Source organism: Pelophylax lessonae, assembly GCF_965119305.1.
Source record: "Pelophylax lessonae genome assembly, chromosome: 4".
Taxonomy (NCBI): Eukaryota; Metazoa; Chordata; class Amphibia; order Anura; family Ranidae; genus Pelophylax; species Pelophylax lessonae.
In genome coordinates this window covers 309559454-309577278 of record NC_138771.1, presented here as the reverse complement: position 1 = coordinate 309577278, position 17825 = coordinate 309559454, and the positions used below count along the sequence as shown (strand labels likewise).

Sequence of the window (17825 nt, the reverse complement as noted above, 5' to 3'; positions counted from 1 at the left end):
AGCCATGGCAACTCAGCAGATAGGAGGTTGGAATTAACACAGCCCAGCTCATAATATAATGAATAAAATCACTAGTTGCCTGGCCTGCTCTACCTTCAATACATTCTGAGTAACAAAGATGGAACAAGCATGCAACCAGTAAAGTCACATGAAACTCAGAACTCCTGATCTAAAAAATTGTTCCAGGTCAAGGACAACAAGGCAAATACTGACATCTAAGAGCAGTATTTTATAACCTTTTTTCAGTCAAGGCACCCTTTAACCGCTTGCCGACCGCCGCAAGTAGATTTACTGCGGTGGTCAGCCCCTCACAGGCAAAGTGACGTATATTTACGTCACTAGCATGTGTGGCTCTGGGGAGCGAGCGAGCGAGCGAGCGCGCGGCGGCGCGGTCACGGACCCCCCCGCGCGTGTGACCGGCGGACCCGATGTCCGCCGCTCACTCTGCGATCGTCGGGGGAGAGGGAGAAAGGCAGGCAACTTGTGTAAACAAGCTGCCTGTCATTCTCCCCAGTGTAGAAACACTGATCATACGGTTCTACTATGTAGGACCGTTGATCAGTGTTCCTACAGCTCAAGCCACAGCCAATCACAGTTAGAATCACGCCCCTAGGGACACACACAGCCCCTCCCTCTCAAATAAAGTTAACCCCTTCACTGCCAGTGTATTTTTACAGTAACAGTGCATATATAGCACTGATTACTGTAGAAATGTCACTGGTAACCCCAAAAGTGTCAAAAATGTCAGTCAAGGGTCCGATCTGTCCGCCCCAATGTCGCAGTACCGCAAAAAAAAAAAAAAAAAAAAAAAAAAAAAAAAAAAAAAAAAAAAAAATCGCAGATTTACGTGTTAAAAAAAAAACAAAAATGACAAAAATCTTTTACTTTGTTAGTAAACGCAATAACTTTTGCGCAAACCAATCAAAATACGCTTTTTGCATTTTTTTTACCAAACATATGTAGCATAAAACAAATTGGCCGAAAATGTTAAAAAATTTTGATTTTTACTTTTTTTTTTGGGGAATTTCATATAAAAAAAATGTGAAAAATAGTTATTTTTGCAAAATTGACGCTCTTTTTTTGTTTATAGCGCGTGATCAAAAAATCGCACAGGTGATCAAATACCACCAAAAGAAAGCTCTGTTTGTGGGAAAAAAAGGACATCAAATTCGTTTAGGTACAGCGTCACACGACCGCGCAATTGTCCGTTAAAGTCACGCAGTGCCGAATCGCAAAATACCCCCTGGTCTTTTAGCAGCCAAATCCTCCGGGGCTTAAGTGGTTAAAAACTATGGGCAGTCTCATTCAAAAATGTAACTATTCCAATAGTTTTACATAATGCAAGCAACACCCACACAAGCAGGACAACCCAAAACTAGACAGGATTTTTTATTCCAAAGCAAATACACTTTTGCAAACCGGTACCGACTAGTACAATGTTACTCTTCTCCCTCAGTTTTTCCCCATCACTCAGTTAAGTGGGGTACTCACTATAAGAAAATCAGGCGAACGATCGTCCAATTTTCCTCATTTCACAGCAAATCGGAAACCGACGAAAATTCTGATACGATAAAGGCTTTTTTTTGTTGTTTATTGTTTCGGATCATGCAGTCTCTCTTTTCTGATTTTTCTTGTACAAAAATCGTACAAACATGGAACACATTAACAACTTTACGACCGCCCAAATTGACTGTACTGCGGCAATGTGGCACGATCCCGTGCAGCAACGTAGAACTACGACGCTGGACTCTTCCCCCTGTAGGCAGCACTCGCGCACCGCCGGAGGCACGCTCCCGTTGTTTTCAGTCACAGCGGCGATCGCCGCTGCTCTTCCCCGATCGTCGGGGATCTAGTGTGGAGATCCGCCTGCTTGTGTTAACAGAGCGGGCGGATCTCCTAAGTGACAGGCAGGGTCAGATAGCATGGTTCAGCATAGCTGAACATGCGATCTGTCCCTGTGTCACTCAGTCACCTCCCCCCACACGTCAGTAAGCACCAGGCATACATTAACCCCTCCCTCTCCAATAAAATTAACCCCTTCCCTGCCAGTGTCATTTTTACAGTAACAGTGCATATTTATAGCACTGATTACTGTAGTAATGTCACTGGTACCCCCAAAAGTGTCAAAAATGTCAGTCAAGGGTCCGATCTGTCTGCCGCAATCCCGCAAAAAAAAAAAAATTGCAGATCGCCGCCATTACTCGTTATAAAAAAAAAAAAACACCAAAAATGACAAAAATCTTTCCCTTTGTTAGTAAACGCAAAAACTTTTGCGCAAACCAATCAAAATACGCTTATTGCGATTTTTTTTTTACCAAACATAGGTAGCAGAAAACAAATTGGCCAAAAGTTTAAAAAAATTTTGATTTTTACATTTTTTTGGGGGATGGAATTTCATATAAAAAAATTTTAAAAATATTGTTATTTTTTCAAAATAAACGCTCTTTTTTTTTTTTTGTTTATAGCGCAAAAAGTAAAAAAAAAAAAAATCGCACAGGTGATCAAATACCACCAAAAGAAAGCTCTGTTTGTGGGGAAAAAAGGACGTAAATTTCGTTTGGGTACAGCGTCGCACAACCGCGCAATTGTTAGTTAAATTCGCACAGCGCTGAATCGCAAAAAGTGGCCTGGACATAAGACAGCAAAATCCTCCGGTGGTAAAGTGGTTAAACAAAAATCATTTGTTTTTTCCTGTACGAAATGGAGTTTGTCCCTTCGAGACTTTTCGTATGAAAATTCTGAATCGTCTGTAGAAAGTTCTGTACACACTATACGAAAATCGTAGGGAAATTCTTTGGACGAAAATGTTCGCCCAATTTTCTTAGTGTGTACGAGCCTTATGGAGAGGACGCTGGCGGCTGGAAGGTTGTAATGAACACTGAAAACCTGTATAGAAAAAGTTTGTTGTGGGACTTTTAAGGTGCAAGAGAGTATATAAATAAATATAAATGATGGAGAAAAAGTCATTTCTATAAAAAATTTACAAACTTTTGTCACAAAATGGTCAACAATGTATTAAAAAGACATATAAAAAGAGAAAAATGATAGCTCTATAGTGCCTGCTCAACATGTTTCGCCATCTCTCGATAGCTTCTTCAGGAGACTGACGGGCATCTTTTATGTTATTTTTCTGTATATAATTTTCTCTTTTTATATGTCTTTTTAATACATTGTTGACCATTTTGTGACAAATAAAAGTTTGTAAAATTTTTATAGAAATTACTTTTTCTCCATCATTTATATTTATTTATATACTCTCTTGCACCTTAAGACCCCGTTCAGACAGGGGCGACACGACTTGGTGGGGCGACCTGTGAAGTCGCGGTGCACTTGCACGGACTTCATATCATTGAAGTCAATGCAAGTCGCCTCCAGGTCGCCCCAAAGTAGTACAGGACCCTTTTTTCTAAGTCGGAGCGACTTGTGTCGCTCCTATTAGAACGGGTCCTGTTCTATTCAATGGCGAGCGACCCACCGCAACTTGTCAGGCGACCAAGTCGTCTGACAAGTCGTGCTAGTGTGAATGGACCCTTAAAGTCCCACAACATACTTTTTCTATACAATTCTACTAAAACAAGGGATGTGGTGCGTATACAATAATATCTCCAGCTAACCTTTTCAAAAAAACACTGAAAACCTGTGGCTTTGTGTAACTAAAAGGCAGGCTTCATCCACTTGCTGGCTTGTATTTAATTTGTAGGCATTTTGCCAAGGCACCCCCCTGGTTTTGATGCTTCTCTTTGCACAGGTTACCTATAACAGAGCAGGCACAGACAACACATGATTCTAGGCTTCCAGGTATAGCAGATTAGACAATTTGCAGCTGTCCCAGCCTTAGAAACTGAAACTAAATTGGTAATGGATAATATTTTGAGAGCTGAATTGTTCTCACGGTATAAACTAACTTGCATTCACACTGAAATTCTACTAATGTAAACAGCTACAAAGGAACTCATTTACACCTAAAAGAATGTGTCGTTTTGTCCTCCAAATTCACACATCCCTGCCAGGCAGGACAAACCAATTGGTGTTATTACTTTTCCCCCTATTGCCTTTCAGCAGTACAACCACCCTGTGACTGGACCATGAAGGAGCAGCGGCAGACGGAGACACTCATCTCTCTCCTCCTGTTAGCCTGTTCTTTGTCAACATGTGTGCAGGCAGCACAACCTGAGGGAAGGGCAGGAGCACTTTGACTGGGGCAAGAAGGTCAGGAGGGGAGATGAGTGTGACTGGTGTAGACATGGTTGGGGAGGAGCAGTCAACGGGGGGTGAAGTGGCCAGGAAACTGATCTGTGCATGTGGTGCGATAAGCAGGCATGCAAACTGTTTGCATGGCTTGTTTATACAGGAGTATGCCCATCTGCCAGCACTACAATGCTACTTAACCAACAAAGCTCTGTTCGTACCTAACCCCCGTTCACACAAGTGATTTGTCATGTGATTAGACAGTTCCAAATCACATGACAAGTCACACCCAATTGTCGGCAATGGAACCGTTCAAACTGCCGTGACCCAAGTCACCGACTCTGAAAAAGATTCCTGCACTACTTGTTGCCGATTTTATTTTGACTTGCATAGATTCTGTTGTATGAAGTCGCAATGAAATCAGCAGTGCAAACCGCATTATGTGCGACTTAGAAATCGTGCTGAAGTAGCATGATTTTAAAGCAGCACCGGTGTGAACGGGGCTTATACAGGACTGCTGGCAGCTGCTTCTCTATGAACAACCATGTTCTCCAGACCTGAAGTGTAGTCTGCAGCAAAGAAGGTCACAGACAGAGCATTGGTGGGCCAAAAGCTGGCCACCAGGGATCCAGCCCTTTCCTCCCTAGTCTAAAGCATGCGGATACATGGATTAAAATTAATCTGGTTCAGCAGGGACCAGCCGAGATTCAATCCATGTATGGGCAGACTGATTGTACACAAGTTGATCCATCAATTAAATTGAGTACAACCAGCATGTTGTTTTTTTATCATGCAATTACTGCCAGCAGGTATAGTCACTAGCAGTAATCATTGTGTTCTGCGCCCCCTTCCTGCTTGGATCATCTAGGAAGGAAGTTCTCCTCTCACCCCCTCCTCACAGTCTTCTGGGACATGTCACAGGTGGCAGAAGACTTTGGGACCATTCAAAAAGTGCAGCGTGGCTCGCAGATGTGCAGTGGGTGGCCAGCTGTAAAGCCAAAAGCAGCATAGCCAGCTACCCACAGTTAAGATGCCCGAACAAGGACGGCGCTGGATCCCTGGACAGGTCAATGTCCTTTTATTAAATGTCAGCATCTACAGGATTTGTAGCTGCAGACTTTTAATTATTTTTTCCCCAGATTGACCAACTGCTTTTAAACAGTGTTGAAAATCACGCTGACAGGCAAAAAACTAGCTGCTGGCAAAAAAGTCAGACAAACTGTGCTAAAAAAAAAATAAAAAATATAGAATGGTCACGTTAGAAAAGTAAGAACTTGCTTGTGATAAGAGATGAAATTTTGAACAAAAAAACAGCAGTGAAGTTCAAACATAGAAAAAATATTCACACATGATACTGTGACAAAATAAAAACAGCTTTAAGGGGTCAAAGTAATTAAAGAAAAGTCCCAATAATGTGCAGAAACACCGCTGTACTGTTTAAAATCCTAGATTGGATCAGTGCTTGTAAATCCCCAGGTGCACCTTCACCATTGTGTAAAAATGGACTCTTACCAGAACAAACCGACCCTTTTTATAGAGTCAAATTAGCCTGTGAGCTATAATCTTCTCATGAAGGGATTCAGCACATTTGCTTAACAAACCTTGTGGTCTCACACAATCTCCAGTATACAATGGATCAGAACCAGGGGATAGAAATCGATAAAAAAAAAAAAAAACAGATTTTTTTTTTTTATTAAAATCAGATTTTTTTTTATTTTTATCAACTTTTAATAAAATGCTTTTAGAGTAAAAATCTATCTAAAGATAGTTTTCTATTTAGGATGCATTACTAATTTAGTTTACTCAGCATGAATGGGAGCTTAGTTATGTTTATGTATACACACACACTGCATATATGTATATTCTGAAATATTTACATTTTTGAGATAACATGCACTGCATTGATGCATTCACACATTTTCACACTAACTACCAGCAAGAATGGAGTTCTTACATTTAAAGAGCACCTGTCATTTCACATCCCTCATGGGGTCGCCTGTTAGCGGGCATCCACTCACCCGCTGCCGCCACATCCCTCACCTTGTTGTCACATTACCAGCCATCCAATTAAAGTGAATAGGACTGTTGGTGAGTCAACAGCGGGTAAGATGAGTCGCTGCAGGACAGAGATAATGGTTGCTCTTTAAAAATTATGATTTAAATCAAGTGGATTTATATTAACCACTTCTGGACCGCCCCCCGTGTATTTACGTCGGTATTTTGACGTTAGATACTGGTGTTATGGCAGCGGATAGCTGCCATAACCCTGGTATTTTTATTTTTTTTTACAAGGCTGGCAGTCCTCTTTTAACATAAAAGTGGTCCCAGCGGCAGATTTGCTGCGGGATCACTTTTATGGGTGGCGGGAAAGGTGCTTACCCCCCTCCAGCAGCTTCCTGTCGTTTTCCCTGCTTACCAGAGCCATCAGCAGCGGGGAAAATGATCCGGTCTGTTGTAGTCCTAGGCAGGAAGTCGAGTGAGGGAAAGATGGCCCCCACTCGACTCTATGGCTTTGGAAGACCAGGGCAACCTCATACGTCGTTTCCTCCCAACTGCCTTAAAGGGCCCAATTTTTTCTTGCTAAAAAAAAAAAAAAGTTTTTTTTTCATTTGTACATGTGAGATCGGAGGTCTTTTTGAGGACCTGTCCTGCCTATTTCCATTACAAGGGATGTTTACATTCCTTGTAATAGGAATAAAAGTGATCACAACCTTTTTTTTTTTTTTTTTTTAAAGGGACAGTGCAAAAAGTAAAATAAATAAGAAAAAAAAAAATTAAAGCGCCCCGTTGTATATATAGTATGTTCCCCCGGCAGCATTATAGGAATCCAAACATTTTACAATACAGGCCAGCGAGGCGAAATCACGTACGTTCACTCCGCCCCACGTGTTTCGTCATAAGTGATGTCGTTGGGGCCACAAGATTTATGTTATTCAAATCTGCTGATTCCCTATTATAATGAGATTACAACTCACAGGCTAATTAGACTCTATAATAGGATATCTATATTTAATCAGTTAAGGATAACCTCGAACTAGAACTGGTATTTTGCAGTTAAGATTCTACATGCTATAGTAGGTTCAATTTGTTCTGGTAAGAGTCCATTTTTACACAATGGTGAAGGTGCACCTGGGGATTTACAAGCACTGATCCAATATAGGATTTTTAACAGCACAGCAGTGTTTCTGCACATTATTGGGACTATTTTTAATTAATTCGAGCCATTGAGGACTTTGGAGACTAGCACTAAGGCAGAGTACTGTGCTGTTTTTGAGAAGCTATGTACAGCACCCTGCCGGCCTCTCCTATCAGCCATGATCGCATAGAGAAGCACAGAGACCTGATGATGACATCACGGGATCTAAAAAAAGGAATGTACTTAAAAATTATATATATATATATATATATATATATATATATATATATATATATATATATATATATATACACACACACACACACATATATTTTTAAAAAAATGACCATGTTGTTCAGAAAGGGAAAAGGAGCCAGTGAAGGAAAAATATTGGCAGAATAAACTTCCGCCATAACACCCTTCATGGATGAATGAGGAAAAGCTTTAGTTTACAGACCAGAAGACGCAGTGCACACACACACACACACACACACACACACACACACACACACACACACACACACACATATATATATATATATATATATATATATATATATATATATATATATATATATATACACATACATACATACACACAATCTTACAAAAGTAAGTACACCCCTCACATTTTTGAGAATATTTTATTACATATTTTCATGTGACAACACTGAAGAAATGACACTTTGTTACAATGTAAAGTAGTGAGTGTACAGCTTGTATAACAATGCAAATTTACTGTCCCCTCAAAATAACTCAACATCCAGTCATGAATGTCTAAACTGCTGGCAACAAAAATTGGGCCCAAGGTGTCAATAATTTGTGTGGCCACCATTATTTTCCAGCACTGCCTCAACCCTCTTGGACATTGAGTTCACCAGAGCCACTGGAGACCTCTTTCACTCCATGATGACATCACGGAGCTGATGAATGTTAGAGATCTTGTGCTCCTCCATCTTTAGTTTGAGGATGCTCCACAGATGCTCAATAGGGGTTAGGTCTGGAGCCATGCTTGGCCAGTCCATCACCTTTACCCTCAGCTTCTTTAGCAAGGCAGTGGTCATCTTGGAGGTGTGTTTGGGGTCGTTATGTTGGAATACTGCCCTGTGGCCCAGTCTCTGAAGGGAGGGGGTTCACACTATGCTTCAGTATATTACAGTACATGTTGGCATTCATGGTGGCCCAATGAATTGTATCTCCCAAGTGCTAGCAGCACTCATGCAGCCCCAGATCATGACACTCCCACCACCATGCTTGACTGTAGGCTCTTGTCTTTGTACTCCTCACCTGATTGCTGCCACACACACTTGACACCATCTGAACAAAATAAGTTTATCTTGGACTTATCAGACCACAACATATGGTTCCAGTAATCCATGTCCTTAGTCTGCTTGTCTTCAGCAAACTGTTTGCGTGCTTTCTTGTTCATCATCTTTAGAGGAGGCTTCCTTCTGGGACGACAGCCATGCATACCAATTTGATGCAGTGCGTGGCGTATGGTCTGAGCACTGACAGTCTGACCCCCCCCATCCCTTCAACCTCTGCAGCAATTCTGGCAGCACTCATACGTCTATTTCCCAAAGACAACCTCTGGACATGATGCTGAGCATGTGCACTCAACTTCTTTGGTCAACCATGGCGAGGCCTGTTCTGAGTGTAACCTGTCCTGTTAAACCGCTGTATGGTCTTGGTCACCATGCCGCAGCTCAGTTTCAGGGTCTTGGCAATCTTCTTATAGCCTAGGCCAGGGATGGCGAACCTTGGCACCCCAGATGTTTTGGAACTACATTTCACATGATGCTCATGCACTCTGCAGTGTAGTTGAGCATCATGGAAAATAAAGTTCCAAAACATCTGGGGTGCCAAGGTTCTCCATCACTGGCCTAGGCCATCTTTATGTAGAGCAACAATTCTTTTTTTCAGATCCTCAGAGAGTTCTTTGCCATGAGGTGTCATGTTGAACTTCCAGTGACCAGTATGAGAGAGTGAGAGCGATAACACCAAATTTAACACACCCGCTTCCCATTCACACCTGAGACCTTGTAACACTAACGAGTCACATGACACCAGGGAGAGAAAATGGCTAATTGGGCCCAATTTGGACATTTTCACTTAGGGGTGTACTGACTTTTGTTGCCAGCGGTTTAGACATCAATGGCTGTGTGTTGTTATTTTGAGGGGACAGCAAATTTACACTGTTATACAAGCTGTACACTCATTGCTTTACATTGTAGCAAAGTGTTGTCACATGAAAAGATATAATAAAATATTTACCAAAATGTGAGGGGTGTACTCACTTTTGTGAGACACTGTATATATCCCATTTTCAGTGATCGCATAGAAGAAAGTTCTGTGATGGATTATGATGCGAGTGTGATCAGTGTCCTTGTGATATACACTCACCATCTTCATTCAAGGTTTAGTGCTCTCTGTATTTACCAGTAGCACCAATCACAAGGTCAATACAATTCAATGTGAGAGGGTGAGGGGGTGTAATCCAGAGAAGTGACTATTCAGTGGTGAAGAAAGCTGAAGGAATTCCAAGTATCTGATGAAGAGTACACTGCATGGAACACAGGGGCCATGATGGAGTGCCTGGCTGGACAGAAGTCCTCCTAGTACAGGATGACACACACAGAACACACTCCTACCATGGAGGAGGCCAGTCTGGTCACCTGGGACAGTGATGGCTGAGGCCCTGTGTAACTCCTCTTCTAATACCCCCCTCATGAGATTCCAGGCTGAGCCCCTCATAGCCCGGCCTCTCCTCCCTCCTCATAAACCACAGGCCACTCTCCGGACCTCCCCTCGGCCTTCTCACCTGGAACTGCAACAGTTTCTCCGTCTGCTCCTGGCTCAGCTCCCGCTCCTCCGGCGCCGCCATCTTCCCTCTCCGCCTTCTGACCCGTCACTCCCAGACACCGGAAATGACGGCTCAGATTCGTGGGCTCGGAGGTGACGGACTTCCGGCGGCCATCTTAATCGGTTGCCTAGCAACTGGTGTGTCCATGTTGCTGCCTGTGTGTTGGGTCCGTAATCCAATACACAGACTGGCTCTGCACGCAGGGGGGCGCTGTTTCCTCATCCCATGTGAGCTCGCAGAGTTCTAAGGGATATAGTGAAAGGAAGTTGCTGATAGGCTGCTGGAGGACGCTGGGGTGGAGTCATGACTGCCTGGGGCTGCTTATGTTTTAAGGCAGAGTGTGTGGTGAAGGGTTCGTTTCCCTCATTGTAAATGGTGGCATGTGCTGCCCCACCTCAGTGGTCTATCCCCACAGCACTTATTTACTTGCATTTCTGTGCATTTTGCTTGGAGGTGTAGCTTCTTTCTGTTGGAGTAAATATGAATTTGGTCGGTACTGCATCCTTTTGATTTATACGCAAATTACGCCAGTACATTCCTCTTAACACAGGTTTGGGGCATTTTTAATGCCTTTCTAACATTGTTCCAAATTTACAAGTAGCGGCAACCCCAACGTGGCAAGGAGCTGTGTTTTTCACGTGAAAATGATATGCCTGACGCTTGTTTTTTTATTCATGCTGGAAAAGTTGCATCAAGTGCGTGAAAAAGGCATGGCCAAAAACCGCATTAAGGTTAAAGCAGAGCTTTATCCAAAAGGGAAAGCTCCGCTTGTTTGCCTTCTCCCCCCCTACGCTGCCACATTTGGCACCTTTTGAGGGTACCTTCACCGCTGCGAACTCAGCCAGAATTTCTGCCCCCCCTCCTTCTCTTCCGCCCCCCCCCCCCCCCGCTGGCCCATTCACAAAACGCAGTGCACATTTGCAGTAGGTTTTTCTTAGGCAAGATGGCGGCGGCAGCCCCGAGCGTCGAGTGAAAAATCGGCTGGGATGAGCACACCACTGGATTCGTGGACAGGTGTGCAGTGTTGGTCATCTTACTTTAAAAAAGTTATTAGTTACAGTTACAAATTACTTCTCCCAAAAAGTAATTGAGTTAGTGACTCAGTTACCACATTGAAAAAGTAATTAGTTACTCAGCAAAGTAACTGCGACTTTTTTTTACTATTCTATAATGCAATCATGTTCTATAAGATCTTTAATAGTGGTGGCGGTGTGGCACACTGTGGGAGTCTGAGTCCTCCTGACTGTGTGAGTAACTGTATTTTGTTTTGTTTTTTGGCACCTGCTGCCTGGAGTGGCTGGCTGTTGGTAGTGTGGCACACGAGTGGTGGCAGTGTGGCACACGAGTGGTGGCAGTGTGGAACACTGGTGGTGGCGGTGTGGAACACTGGTGGTGGCAGTGTGGCACACTGGTGGTGGCGGTGTGGCACACAGGTGGTGTGGCACGCTGGTGGTGGCGGTGTGGCACACTGGTGGTGGCGGTGTGGCACACTGGTGGTGGTGGTGTGGAACACTGGTGGTGACGGTGTGGAACACTGGTGGTGGCAGTGTGGAACACTGGTGGTGTGGCACACTGGTGGTGGCGGTGTGGCACACTGGTGGTGTGGCACGCTGGTGGTGGCGGTGTGGCACACTGGTGGTGGCGGTGTGGCATACTGGTGATGGCGGTGTGGCACACTGGTGGTGGTGTGGAACACTGGTGGTGGTGGTGGTGTGGCACACTGGTGGTGGCGGTGTGGCACACTGGTGGTGTGGCACACTGGTGGTGGTGGTGGGGGGGGGGTCTGAGTCCTGACTGTCTGTGACTGACTGTGAGGTTTTGTTTTTTGGTACCTGCTGTGCTGGGCTGGCTGCTGGTGGTGGTGTGGCCTGGCAGGCACTGGCACACTGTCTGGGTCTGTCTGGCTCCGTCCTCCTCCTGGGCCTGGCGCGCTGTGCTCTCCGCCTCTCTCACAGTCTCTTGTGTCTCGTCTGGGTCTCCTCCTCTTCTCTCTCCAGTACCGCGGACAGCGGTCATAGAGGAGAGGGGGAATTACAATTACATCTTCTGCCATCTAGTGGCGGTAGATGTAATTGCGGTAATGCAGCCGAAAGTAGCGATAACGGCGTTACAGGGAGGGGACGGGTAATCAGTTAGATTACTCGTTACCCTCAAAAGTAACTGCGTTAAGTAATGCCGTTTACTTAAACGCAGTTACTACCATCACTGCAGGTGTGTGTCCTCATATTAAAAGTCAGCAGCTACAGTATTTGATATTTTTTTCTGAAGGAGCCTGGAGCTCCGCTTTAACCACTTGCCGACCAGCCACCGCAGATATACGGTGGCAGGTTCCCGTGAATCACCATACCTGTACAGCAGTTCGCGGAAGCGATCCTGGAGGCGCGCATGTCCATTCCCCAGCAGGGAAGCTATTCCGTGGGGCCGGCGCCCGCTATTTCCGCCGGGCACCCGCAATCCCTCCCCGTGGAGAGGGAATGGCAGTCTACTGGTTTAAACACAGCAGACCGCTGTTCTCTCAGCAATCAACACAGAGCTCCTGTGTTCCTCCTATTTAGGAACACAGGCCTCTGTGTTGATTCCATAAGCCCATCCCCCTCACAGCTAGAAAATACCCCCTAAGCTCACATTTAACCCTTTGATCACCCCTGGGTTAACCACTTCCCTGCCAGTGTCATTATTACAGTAACAGTGCATAAAACTTAACTTTAGGGGCTCGTTCACATGGGGAGCCATAAATGCAGGCAGTTGAGCTGCAGTTTAACCACTTGCAGACCGCTCACTGTGCTGCTACTGCGGCACAGTGGCTCCCCTGGTTCCAGCGACATAGACATACGTCGCTGCGTCGCTGGACTCCTAGTGGTCTTGGCGGCGCGTGTGCGCCGTCGGAGGCACGCTCCCGCTGTGTTTAGACACAGCGGGAGTCGGGCAGGAGGAGAAGAGGCGGCGATCACCGCCTCTCTTCCCCAATCGCCGAGGAAAGTGTGAGAAGATCCGCCCACTTGTGTAAACAAAGCAGGCAGATCTTCTCTGTGACAGACAGGGAGAGATTAAAGGATTCAGTATAGCTGAACCTGCGATCTCTGTCTGTGTCACAGAACCCCCTCCCCCCACACAGGTCAGTAAGCATGAAGCATACATTTAACCCCTTGATCACCAACAGTGTTAACCCCTTCCCTGCCAGTATCATTATTACAGTAACAGTGCATATTTTTAGCACTGATTACTGTAGTAATGTCACTGGTCCCCCCAAAAGTGTCAACAATGTCAGCTAGGTGTCCGATTTGTCCGCCACAATGTCGCAGTCCCGCTAAAAATCGCTGGTCGCCACCATTACTAGTAAAAAAATAAAAATTACATAAATCTTTTCCCTAGTTTGTAGATGCAATAACTTTTGCGCAAACCAATCAAAATACGCTTATTGGGATTTTTTTTTATCAAAAAAATGTAGCAGAATACAAATTGGCCTAAAATGATAAAATAAATTAGATTTTTATTTATTTTTTTCTGGGAATGTTATATAGCAGAAAGTATATATTCAGAATTGTCGCTCGTTTTTTGTTTATAGCGCAAAAAATAAAAATCGCACAGGTGATCAAATACCACCAAAAAAAGCTCTATTTGTGGGGGGGCGTCACACGACTGCGCATTTGTCAGTTAAATTAACGCAGTGCCGAATCACAAAAAATGGCCTGGTCATTAAGGGAGAATATCTTCTGGTCCAGAAGTGGTTAACAAGGTTGTAAACCTAAAGATATATAAAAACTTGTAAGACAAAGGCATAATGAGTTAGTGTGCACCACTTACTAGCTCATTATGAAATACTCACCTTGAAACAAAGCCCTTCCCGCCGCACCCGCTCACTGTTGAGACGGCTGACATGATCACCCGTCTTCCTTCCGGGTTCGGGTCCTCCGTCTGATTGGCCGGAGCCACGATGACGTCACTCTCGTGCATGCGCACCATGACACAGGGCTCTGAAGGAATGGCACAGGCGGCCAGAGTGCCTGTGCCAGTGACGTGATTGGCTGCATGTAAAGTAAATATCTCCTAAACGGTGGATGTTTAGGAGATAATTACAGTACCTATAGGTAAGCCTTATCATAGGCTTACCTATAGGTAAAAGTTACAGAGGGAAGTTTACTTCCTCTTTAACCACTTGAAGACCTGTTTCTGACACTTTTGTTTGAAATTTGGCATTTTTTAGTAGAACATGACTTAGAACCTCCAAACATTACACACACATATATATTTGTGGGGGGAAAAAAGGAGAACAGATTTATTTGGGTAAAGCGTTGCACGACCGCGCAATTGTCAGGTAAAGTAACGCAGTGACGTATTGCAAAAAATGGCCTGGTCCTGAAGGGAGTAAAACCTTCCGGAGGTTAAGTGGTTAATGAATTGCAATGCACACCAACACAATATAATAACCAATTTGGATAAATATAAAAGATGATTTTATGCTGAGTAAATAGAAACCTAACATGCCACGCTTTAAAATTGCGCACACTCCTGGAATGGCAACAGACTATGACTCTTTAAAAGAGGAGGTCTGGTGCTAGAATTATTGCTCTTGCTGTGACGTTCGCAGCAATACATCACATGGGGTGCAATGGCTGTTTACATAAGCATGCAGGACCACCGCATGCATTCGCCTTTGTGCGGAGGATGGGGGTGCTTTACTTTTTTGTGTTTACACTGTTTCTTCAACCACTTCTGGACCGGAAGGATTTGCCCCCTTAATGAGTAGGCCATTTTTTGCGAATAAGTACTGCATTATTTAACATACAATTGCATGTTTGTGCGACGCCTCACCTAAAAAAAATTGATGTCCTTTTTTTTTCCCCACAAATAGAGCTTTCTTTTGGTGGTATTTGATCACCTGTGCCATTTTTATTTTTTGCGCTATGAACAAAAAAAAAAACGAAAATTCTGAAAAAAAAATTTTTTCCTGACAGACTCCTTGGCAGCATACGTATCGAGTTTAGTCCCGCCTCCAAACCTACCCTATAGGACATCCACTCCCATAAATCTTTGCACCTGTTCAGCACACGCGTTCCTTTTTTGTCCTCCTAACGGATTACCTGTATCCTACCTGAAAACGGATCCCAGGAGATGGATGACTCTGCCAATCAGGTATTGAGTACTTCTCCAATAAGCCCCAGCTGTTGGGGGGTATGGAGAGGGGTGAAGAATTTATTGTGTGCACCTTGGCCAGAAACCCAGCTTCTGCGGGTGGCCTGCCCCCCAAATATGAAGTCCGGTGTGTGTCTGAAGTCCCATCCATCCCTGGTGGCTACCGGTTTCATTGGTGGTCAGTGAGTACCCCTTCATTGTTTATTTTTTGCTCCATGGCAGCTTAATTTATGTTTGCAGCCTTACTTTATGTGCTTCTTACCTTTTCTTCCACTTTCCCTGGTGGCTAGGGCTCCGGGGCCGGTCAGAGCTCACTTCCTGGCTACTGCGCATGCGGGAACGAGGCTTTGTTCTCACGCATGCGCAGTAGCGGTGCGGCGCATGCGCAGTGGGGGTTTTCGGCGCTGCTTGATGATGTCAGTGGGCGCCATATTTAAAAACCGCTCAGATGTCAGCAGAGTGCGTAGAATACACACTCTGCTAGAGGAAGACGGTTCTACTGCTTCTGATCAAATTACAAGCGTTTTTTGCCTGCTGCATCTACTGCTACTCTGCATTGAGCCCACCCAGATTTCCTGATGAGTACTTTGACCCAAGGATTTTGTGAGTTTGCTTCCCCCCCCTCTTTCTTCCTCACTGATCCCGTTGTCTGGCTCATCCCTGCAGGCCAGCGCCAGAATGAAAGCCTCCCCGCCCTCCGGTGGTCAGCCCGCCCTTAACAGGTATGCAGGGCTTGGGGGTTGGGGTGTGTAGAGAGGGGGGATTAGGGCATTATTTATGTCCCTGGCTCCCTGTTTGTCTTGCTCTGTTCCTTTGTTTTACAGCCCTCCTAGGTCGGATCGGCACTCCTCTCGCAGGAATGAGCATCGCTCGAGATCTCACCACCGGCATTCCTCCTTGAGATCTGCTCGGAGGTCCACGTCAGGCTCCCAGCATCTTGGGAAGTCATCTGCCTCTGCTGGCCCCTCGCGACACCCAGACAGAGTGGGTTGTTGGGGTTGTGGTGACCGTGTCCCTGAAGACAAGTCGATGTGCGACAAGTGCTTCTCTCGGGCTGCGGGAGAGAGGGACAATTCAGACCAATGACTGGAGGCCCTAGTGAAGAGGGTCGTCAAGGATTCCCTGGCAGAATTGGGAGTGGGCCGGGCGCAGAGCCCAGAAGTGACTCCTCCAAGCCCTCCCCCTGGAAGAACACAGCCTAGGGAGGATCCTGAAACCTCTCAGCCTAGTCACCCGTCAGCCTTCCTGTCAGATAGTGACTCAGAGGTGGAGGACCCTTGCTTTGGATTCGAGTATGCTCTCGTCCCCTCCCTGGTCAGAGCGGTAAGAGAGACCCTGAATTAGGAAGACCCGGCTGTTTCTCCGCCAAAGCAGAAGAAATTCTTTAAGCAGCTCTGCAAAGAGCGACTTAACTTCCCCTTTCTAGGGTGACATTATTACAGAGGAATGGAGTAAAGTGGTGTAATGTTCCGGTACCTTTGGTACCCTAAATTACCCTTCTACAAGTGTATGCGCCCCACCATTCTCTTTTGAAAAGGTGCGCATACACCTTTAAGACTGAAGCTGTCATCACTCAGCGCCGGACTAGATGGCTATTTAAATCGCCGGTTCTCACTCACATGTGTTCGTTCAAACACCCTTACCTGGATGCTAACTTGGCTTGAAGCTTTCGTGCTTGCAAGCATACCTCGCTGACGGAACCTCGCTGCGCTGATCCCTGTATCCTGCTTCCGGATACTCCGCTCCTCCTGAACCAACCTTCGGCTGTATTGCTATTAGTGCTAAGTACCCCGCAGGGGAACCCTCTATAAACTTATACTAAGCTTACACTATCTAGCTCTGCATAGTAAAGACTATTTATCACATCTGCATATCTAGATTGCTAGCTCTTAAGACTACTGCTACTTATTCCTGCACTGGGTTGATCTCTCTTGTATGTCCACCTGCTACTCTGTCATCTGCTACCATACATGATTGCTAAACCTACCTGCATCCATCTGCTACTGTCTTACCTTCAAGTGTCTGTCACCTACCACCTCCACTCAACCTGTCTCTTAAATCTTCATCACTGTGTTACTACATACATAAAGCCACTCTAGAAACCAGCTTGTTGAGTGTGTGTATTTACTAGCTGAATTAAGACCTTCCACACATGATGAGTCATTGAGGTTGGGAATGGTATCTCAGCATCTCTCTTACATGACTACTGAAGTGGAATATTTCTGCAGCTGAAAATCCACACCATACATGAAACGCAGGAGCGTTACAGATTGAACGAACCCACAAATGGATTCAGCAGAAATAACCACTCAGGTGACACAATTAAAACAGCAAGTAACTGCGTTAATACACGCACTTGCTGAATTAAAAGAAGACAATCAGGCTCTGTCGCAGCAGGTAATTAGACTGACACAACTTACCTCTGCTCAGTCCCCTGAACCCAAGATAAATCCCCCTTTGGTATTTACAGGCGATCGCAAAAAATTTCGCGAATTTAAAAACGCA

The 17825-nt window shown here is 45.0% G+C and overlaps 1 protein-coding gene across 1 annotated transcript in view; it reads right to left on the bottom strand.

Moving 5' to 3' along the window:
* The window catches only part of FAF2 (Fas associated factor family member 2), a 32381-nt gene extending 22109 nt beyond the window's left edge, over positions 1-10272 (bottom strand). Inside the window, exon 1 of the mRNA XM_082253368.1 lies at positions 10146-10272. Within this exon, the coding sequence (XP_082109494.1) occupies positions 10146-10208 (63 nt within the window). The 5' untranslated portion in view covers positions 10209-10272. The remainder of the gene's footprint in view (positions 1-10145) is intronic.
* Positions 10273-17825: the final 7553 nt, after the last annotated feature.